The sequence below is a fragment of the Lolium perenne genome, chromosome 2 (genome assembly GCF_019359855.2).
Source record: "Lolium perenne isolate Kyuss_39 chromosome 2, Kyuss_2.0, whole genome shotgun sequence".
In the NCBI taxonomy this organism is placed as follows: domain Eukaryota; kingdom Viridiplantae; phylum Streptophyta; class Magnoliopsida; order Poales; family Poaceae; genus Lolium; species Lolium perenne.
Genome location: NC_067245.2, coordinates 72,089,856 through 72,098,675, shown reverse-complemented (window position 1 = coordinate 72,098,675; position 8,820 = coordinate 72,089,856). Strand labels below are relative to the sequence as shown.

The window sequence follows — 8,820 nt, the reverse complement described above, 5'->3', positions numbered from 1 at the left end:
GTTTTGTTTGTTTTCAATATCCACGTGCCTTTGTCCTACTTGCTGCACACATAAACGGCAAACTGATTTCCAGGCGAAACCAAAACAAGTTCTCAATAATTTTTATTTCAGTGTCGCAGTTAGATTCCACTAGCTGTGAACAATGCTGGAAAGACGCCACATATTGCTTCTGTACTCAAGATGAAATAGATGATAGCAAAATATGTCAATGCAAGCAAATAATGGAGTGGAAGTTTCAGTAATTAGCATGACCGAAGTAATGACCAATCAGCAGAGTACGTTTCCCATGAAGCAACTGAGAATACTTCAATTTGCTATGAAAAAACACCATTATTAACCACGACAATATCTCCTAGCAAGTCGTGTTTCATACTCCCTCCGGCCCCATGCATGTAGCGCAATCGTTTTGCTTTGCTTGTATTAACTTTAACAAACAATTTAACCGATAATGCATGTGTCACTTGCTATATAAATTATACCATTAATTTTTTTTATTTGAGTACGAATTCAATGGTATACGTTTGTGACGTATAACCATGTTTCGTTGGTCAAATTATTGCTTAAACTTGGACCTCAAAAAATGAGGGTGCCCCCTAAATAAGGAAAGGGAGTACGAATCACAAAAATACGTAGTATGAAACTGGGGTAGTCTACCTTGTAAGCAAGAATCCTATGTTGTCCAAAAACAAAAAGTACTACTAGATGTGACAAAGAAAGGATCAGCCCAAGTCGAACAGAGGTCTTATGAAAATTTGTTGAGATCTCAAATTTGTTCTCTCAGCAAATTCTTGACCACACTACGGTAGAGCGGCGTCACAAGTTTGCCAACCCAGCCCGGTCAAGCTCTCTATAAAACGCATAACCACACACTGACATACACATTCATTCCTCCACCACAAGCTCACACACGACACAAGCACCAACAATGGCTTCCACACTCTCAGTCCTCTTGCACTGCACTTTGCTAGTTCTCCTCCTTGCTCAGCCCACGCACTCATCCACCATCCAGAAGCCTAAGGATGCCACTGCCGAGCAGAAGCCTCGTTCTTCGAGCTCCCACACCTACATCATCCAGACCAACCACCTGGCCAAGCCGTCCCAGTTCGCCACCCTCGAGCGGTGGTACAGTTCCATGGTGGCCACTCACTCGCCCCGTGCCGCCATGAACTCCTCCAGTCGCCTCCTGCACACCTACGGCACGGTGATGCACGGGTTCGCTGTGCGCCTCACGGAGGAAGAGTCCCGGCGCATGTCGAGCAACCCTGGCGTGTCCGGCGTCTACGAGGACGCGCCCTACTTCACGAAGACGACGAGATCGCCGGGCTTCATCGGCCTCCACGAGGAGCTCGGCGCTTGGCCGGAGTCGGAGTTCGGCGACGGCATAGTCATCGGCTTCGTCGACACCGGCATCTGGCCGGAGCGCGCCAGCTTCAACGACAGTGGGCTCGGCCCCGTCCGGTCCAGCTGGAAGGGCAAGTGCGTGGACGCCGAGGGCTTCAACGCCAGCTTGTGCAACAACAAGCTGGTGGGTGCCAAGGCCTTCATCGCGGAGCACGGCGGCGCCCTCACTCCAAGGGACAAGGTCGGCCACGGCACCCACTGCGTCAGGTACCCAGATTGCCGGCACAAAAAAGTGCCGGCAAAGGCACCAAAAGTGCCGGTAAAGATTTTTCAAGGCACAAAAAAAAGTGCTGCGTTTATTCCAGTCGAGGTAGGTCTTTGCCGGCATTTTTAAAAAAGTGCCACTAATTGTATTTTAAGGCATTTCCAAAAATGCCGCTAGTTAGTATTGCCGGCACTTTTGAAAGATGCCATGAAATCTTTTTGATGGCACTTTCCAAAAATGCCATAGAATCTTTTTGCCGGCACTTTCAAAAAATGTCACGAAATCTTTTTACTGGCACTTTTAAAAATGCCATTGAATCTTTTTGGTGGCACTTTTCAAGATGCCATAAAAAAAATTGACTACACTTTTCAATGATGCCTTATATTACATTTGAAGGCTGTTTTCAACAATGCCTTTGATTATGTTTACATGCACTATTCAAAACAAAGCAATAATCATAGTACTTGCACAAATATATGCAGTTATCATATTGCCTGGTATTTTAATCAAACACAGTAACCTGATCATGCATTAAAATTGTAGCCAGGCATCTAAATTATAGGATATGGAACCAACATTTGCAAGTAGCATCTAAATTACAAAATCATTACATGATCTTTAACCAGCAGCTCGTCCCCAACCTCGCCGGCGAGGTCTCCTCTCCCAGCAGAGCATCTCGCCATGATCTCCGGCAAGCACCACCACGGCAACCTCTGGTCTCTCCAACGGCATTCTTCGACCTCAACTGCATTTCACCTGAAGAAGAGAAGGATCAGAATCATCAAGCATGCACATATCCTACTTGTAATCTGGACTACAGACAGTTGTGGAAGGCATGCCCCTCCCTATTCTCAGATGACCACTAACCATAATAAATCAACAATGACCACGAATCTGAAAAAAAATCATGAACTTAACTATCTCCTGGGAGCTCGTACTGCTGGAAAAAAAGTGTTCTCTGGCTGAGAGCTGATTTTCACATTAGTCTCATGAAGTCAGGTACACAAAGAATTGCAATAGAAGTTAGTGGCAACATAAGATCTTGTTGCTCCAACCAACCTCAGGACAGTGCCCATGGTGATCATGTAGGAATCCCATGTGACTAAAGCACACAAAATAGAGCACCTTCATCCAGACTTTCATCAGATCGTGGAAGCAAAGCATTAATTACCTCTTGGTAGAGAATAGAAGGCATTGAGGATGAGATGAATTCACTCACGGGTGTTACCTGACATCTATGGCACACATATATGCATATGAGAAGTCAGTGCCTTGGCTCGGTAAGGTAAATTCAGTTCTTGGTATATAAACTTATAAAACTACATTTAAACAAATAATATCTATAGTGAACAAATCTTTGAATGTGTAACCACTTCCAAAAAAGCGCAATCAAAGCAAAAGGCATTGTCTGATACAGGATATGCTAAATCAGACAGCAACATCAATTTATCTCAAGTATGATTTTGAGCTAAAAACATATAGGCACATGCAATTTTCTTTGTCAGCAATAACCTTTTTTTTACTAATAGCTATCCTGGCAATCGGAGATTTAGATCACGTACTACTTCCTAGCACAAGTACTTCCTATTACGTGTAAACTGATCCCCTTGTCCATTTCTTTCCAGCGAGTAAATGGATCTGATATGTATGATTTGGTCCTTAGCAACGAATGGAGTTTCTTTTCCACAAAAGTGGTTTGTCGTCTCAAGAGAGAAACATTAAATCATGAGTGAACATCAGAAGTATTAAGAAGAACATAATTCTGGACCTTTTATTGCATTCCTATTCCAGTGGCAGCTTACATCAATCATCTATCACAGATTCGAGGTAAATATACAAGTATCCTTGTGACCAAAATTTATCATAGGAAGAAGCAACAATAACATGGTTTGCACCATTAGTTTTCATAAGCAATGAAAGTGTGGAATGAACAATTCTGTTGTAATGGTTCTAAGGATCTCTGCTGTGCTCGATATCTATGCAGGATGTACATAATAAAATATATACAAAATGCTATGAGTTGGTAAAAAAGGTATCAAGGGTGATGACTAATTTGCACACCAAATTACCTACATTGCTTGTAATAGATCTAGTCGTAGATGAAGAGAACTCCATGGGCACCATGGCCTTAATGTATTTTGTCATTTTACTCCATGAAAATAACAGTCCCACTAACAATCTGGGAGCATAAACATGGTCACTTTACAACATTCATGGTGCGGGAATGGAAATAGAATTATAGGATACACTGTTTTGCAAGATCATAAATATAAAGGGAAACAATGTGCTATATAAAATTATCTAGTTTAAATCTCAGTGACCACTTCAAATTTTCTAGCCATAACAATCTTGATATCTAACAGAACATGTTAACTTTTTCTTCAGGGTAATAAACAACTTATGGACAATGGGTTACCCAGCTGAATTCATTTATATGTAGGTACTAACTTGCCTTTTACTAATTGGAATGTCTTATAGACAATCAAATGTAATCACCACAGACTCCCTTATGGAGGTGTCCTGATGTGAATGGGACAAACAATGTCTGAATCTAAGCTCTTTAAAATGTAGATGGTAGGAACGAAAGAAGGGATATACCTCTGAAGATTTTTCAGAGTCATGCTCAACAGCCGGTCAGCAATTCACGACAGGGCCTCTCTCAGCAGCTCTCAAGGCTTTTTCTCATATATAAACATCACCTCATCCTGTAAAGTTTGTAGAAATTAGCTTACTGAATATTTCTGCCTTGTGAGAAATGACACTGCAAATCAAGCAATAGTCCAAGTGGAGTCCATCAGCATTATATTCAGTAACCTATAGACTCATGGATGGACCAACTTACAGCGAATGTTGTCTTTGGTGGCGATCACTCAGTCTCATTTGTCATGATACCATCGTAATTCAAGAAATGTAGATTCAGTGTTCTGTAGTGCTTGTGTCACATCAGGAACTGTCCAAAGATAGATGGCAGACGCACAAATTGAAGGATCTGCCCCGTGACATCCTCTCGTCAAGGCAAATAGATCAATATTTCTGGGACGCAAAAGCAATACTTTTACCCTTGTGTCCGAACTCCAAACATGCCCTTCTAAAAAGGAAATTCAGAAGAAAAGCCTAACTGGTTACCTAAATAATTTAACAGAGCCATATCACAAACACATAGGCAATATCACCGGCATAGGCAATATCACAAACACATACTGGACACCAATTATCCAGATACCACAATTGAAGTCAGTTCCACACACTTGGCTGTAGAAGGTAGATTAAACATAGCTGGTCCATGGGGAGAAGGCCACGCACCTCAATTCCTCAAACATCATGGCTCGTCGAAGATGTGGCCGCGCGGGCGCCTACCCCGGTGATCAGCGTCCATCGAGTGGGCCCCATCGAGCAGTTTCTCCCGAGGGGCCAAGGTATTGCTGCCACCATGGCCGAAGCTGCGAAGGGGCCGATCCGCGAGGTGGCGGAGGACCGCGACAAGGGGGCTCCCTTCTCCCGGTTTCCACCCGTGGCCGCCCCAACCACACGCGGCCGGAAGACGACGGAGAGGTGGCGCAGAGGATGGGGGCGGCGATCATTATGCGGCCAGCTGAGGACCCGCGGTGGTGGTGGGCGGGCGGGCGGGTACGCCGCCTTCCTTCCCTCGCGGTCGGCGGGCGGAGGACCAGCGATGGCGGCGGGCTGACACGCCGCTTCCCTTCAATCTCGCGGTCGGTGGTGGCAGACGGGGTTGAGGGGGCCGGCGGGACCCCGTGGGGACTGGGGATGGACGAGGCCGCCGCCGCCAGGAGAGATAGAGCTGCGCACGCGGAACAGCTCTAATGGAATGGGTGGTTGTGTACAAGTTGGGACTGCGGATTTTTTTTCACATGGACTGCAGATTAATTAATATAATCTAAATGGGCTTATGTGCAAAACAGTCGGGTGCGCATCAGCTTTCCCCGGCACTTTCGCATCAAACTTTTAGCGGCACTTCTCCAGATCGCCAGCGCACTATTATCGGCACCAATTATAACTGCCGTTGACCATCAAAATTTAGTGGCACTGTACCAAATCGCCGGTAATTACTGGACCATTAGCGGCACTAGTTTATAAACTGCCGTGCAAAACAATTATTACCGGCAGTTGGCTAAAACGCCGGAACCAAAATGCCGCGAATCATGGGACGTGGGGTAGTGACCCACGTGTCCGGTACCGCCGCCGGATCCAAGGTACGTGGCGCCAGCCTATCCGGGTTTTCGCGCGGCACCGCTTGGGGCGTGGCGCCCAGAGCACGGGTGGCGATCTACAAGGCGTGTGCTGGGTTCATCTGTCGAGCGTCGAGCATCGCCGCGGCCATCGACGCCGCGGTGAGCGACGGCGTCGACGTTCTGTCTCTGTCGCTCGGGGGCCCCGCATCCCCCTTGCACGAAGACGTTGTCGCCATCGCCACGTTCGGTGCGCAGCGCAGAGGTGTCTTCGTCGTCCTCGCGGGCGGCAACAGTGGACCGAATGCATCGAGCGTCGTCAACGTCGCGCCGTGGATGACCACCGTCGGCGCCGCCACCACTGACCGGGTGTTTCCGGCGAAGCTCCTGCTCGGGAACGGGGATGTCCTCACCGGGCAGTCCCTGTACACCTTGAAGGCGCGGGCGGCGCTGACGAGCGCCGTGCCGCTCGTGAGCAGCCCCTGCGGCATGGATGACCTGAAGCCCGAGAAGGTCATGGGTAAGATGATGGTGTGCTCGAAGAATGCCTGGAGGTGGAGGGGCATGTCTATCATCCATGGTCCACCAGGGGATGTCTCGGTGGACGATCATGAATGGTTTAGGGACGCCGTCGTGGCTGAACCCTTCACGCTCCCCGGCCTCGTCCTCGGCTACGCCGCGGGAAAGAAGCTGTTCGCCTACATCTCGTCGGTGCCCTACCCGGTGGCTTCCTTCAGTTTCTCCTGCGACACGGTCACGGGCCAGAACCGGGCGCCGATGGTGGCGGGGTTCTCCTCGCGTGGCCCCAGCAAGTTTGTGCCCGAGATCTTGAAGCCGGACGTCGTCGCGCCGGGTGTGAACATCCTGGCCGCTTGGTCCGGTGAGTCGGAGTACAACATCGTCTCGGGCACGTCCATGGCTTGCCCGCACGTCGCAGGCGTCGCGGCGCTGATCAAGAAGAGGCACGGCGACTGGACCCCGGCCATGGTGCGGTCAGCGATCATGACGACCGCCACAACGCTCGACAACTTCGGCAAGCCGATCCTCGACAACGGCGTCGGCAAGGACGGCCGTGGCGCCACGTACGCTACTCCTCTAGTGGCCGGTGCCGGGTTCGTCCTCCCGGCGCTCGCGATGGACCCGGGGTTGGTGTACGACGCCGGCACGCAGGACTACATCGGCTTCCTCTGTAGCCTCAACTACACGGTGAATCAGGTGCGCCGGTTCGTCCCCGAGACGACCAGCTGCCCGACGACGCTCCTCGGCGGCGTTGCAAACCTGAACCACCCGTCAATGGTGGTGACCTTCAGGGCTGGCAGCCGCGTCCGCACACTGACGCGGACGCTGACCAAGGTGTCAGAGGATCCTGAGACCTACACGGCGGAGTTCGCGGCGCCTGAAGGCGTCACTGTGGCCGTCACGCCCAGGACGCTGGAATTCAGGCACAAGAAGGAGAAGCTGAGCTACACCGTGGAGTTCAGGAGTGACGTCAAGCCGGCCGGGGCCTGGGACTTTGGCCACATCATCTGGAGTAACAAGAATCATCATCAGGTTAGGAGCCCCGTAGCCTTCAACTGGCAGAGTTGATGGATGGCTGAGCACACTGAAATCTAGATGATCGATCGGTGTTCTAGTTCAGGGCTCTCTTCTTCCCTTTCATCACCTGCACTTTACTTTCCTACAAAGCTGGTATTGCACACCTATGGTGGCGCTACGGACCAGCAGTTAGCTAAGCGTCTTTGTTAATTCTCGTCAAACCCTGTAACACCGATCAGTTGGTATGTGCTTGTCTAAGTTCACCGTTGTTTCTCCCATTGTTGCATGTGCATACTTTCGATCATCTGCATCTGCATGTTCTTTTCCTCTACCTATAACAATGTAATTAAATGAGGTAAATGCCATGGAATCTTTTCAAAACTATCAAAGATGCTAGACCAAATATAAATATCCTATGCCTGCAGGACAAACAAAACTTGAAGAAATTTTCGCAGTTTAAAGCATCACAGTTCCTGCCAAAAGATATATCCAGCTTTGTCTTCCACCGTTCGGAAGGGGCCTCGGCTGGTACACCGATAGCCATAACCCATTTTTTTTTTTACTTGATAGCCTAGATCACTAAACATGAAGTTCCTACTGAAAGTCAATAATCGGCTGATGGCACGGCCTTCCACTTAAACAATACTGTACTACTTATGACCCTAATGACCGAGCAGACAGAACAGTTTTCTTTGATCATATGAGGATGCTTACAATGTTTTTTGATGGACCGTGAATTTTGATTGGAGACATCAACATGGATGTCTGCAATCCGTGATATGCTTGGAGTAGTAAAACAAAAAAAAAATCCCACAATTTTGCACCCTGTCAACGTGGCTTGGAGCCAGCTCTTCGTCCTGTCTGAATGCAGAGCCCTAGCTGTACCTATATCAGACCACCCCCAGTTCTGCTAACTACCAAAAATCAACTGCCGAAGGATATGATCTTCAGATAGCGAGAATCAGTGGTACCAAATCCCTAACATTGTACAGCTAACCAAGAACAGATTGTCCAGAGGTACCAGGCAAAATGTCTATTGCCACAAGACTGAACCACACATTGAGAACTATATTAGAAGAGCTGCCACTAGAGAATGGTCCAGGCGTCACAAATCGCAAATTTCATCAAACCTCTACATAGCGGTTCGGTACTTTGATGCAATTAAGGAGTGGAGGAATCTGTCCGACATACCCGGGAGCAGCGAAGACTAAGCCCGTGTGACAAAAGTGATAAACACCATGTTGTAATGTATGGTAGCTAGTTTTTATGAGGTGTTTATAGAGATAGGGTGTGCGTGTCTGGGTTCAAAGAAGTGAGTGTATGTACGTGTATATGAGCGTCTGTGTTTATTCTGTGTTTTGCAAAAAAAAAACTAGAAAAGATAGGATCTAATTGAGATCTTGTATGTCGGTTGTAAGCTGTAAGTTTTGTATACATCGATGCATATAAATACTGACGTGACCTTGGAAGCACATTCTCTACCCCTAC

General features: G+C 48.0%; 1 protein-coding gene and 1 long non-coding RNA gene across 5 annotated transcripts; one reads left to right on the top strand and one right to left on the bottom strand.

The window, feature by feature from the left end:
• Positions 1 to 879: 879 nt before the first annotated feature.
• LOC127332918 (subtilisin-like protease SBT1.8) lies at positions 880 to 7,605 on the top strand. Its single transcript, XM_051359244.1, has 2 exons — positions 880 to 1,592; positions 5,786 to 7,605. Exons 1-2 carry the CDS (start codon positions 926 to 928, stop codon positions 7,381 to 7,383), a joined length of 2,265 nt encoding a protein of 754 aa, XP_051215204.1. The 5' UTR covers positions 880 to 925; the 3' UTR covers positions 7,384 to 7,605.
• On the bottom strand, positions 1,967 to 5,788 carry LOC127332919 (uncharacterized). Of its 4 annotated transcripts, none has more exons than XR_007870772.1 (4): positions 4,910 to 5,788; positions 4,449 to 4,694; positions 2,525 to 4,311; positions 1,967 to 2,362 (listed from the first exon to the last, which is right to left on the bottom strand). It is a non-coding gene; the product is annotated as an uncharacterized lncRNA (long non-coding RNA). The 4 variants fall into 4 exon arrangements; XR_007870771.1 differs by having other exon boundaries at positions 1,967 to 3,785; positions 4,205 to 4,311; XR_007870773.1 differs by having other exon boundaries at positions 1,967 to 4,311; positions 4,449 to 4,639.
• Positions 7,606 to 8,820: the final 1,215 nt, after the last annotated feature.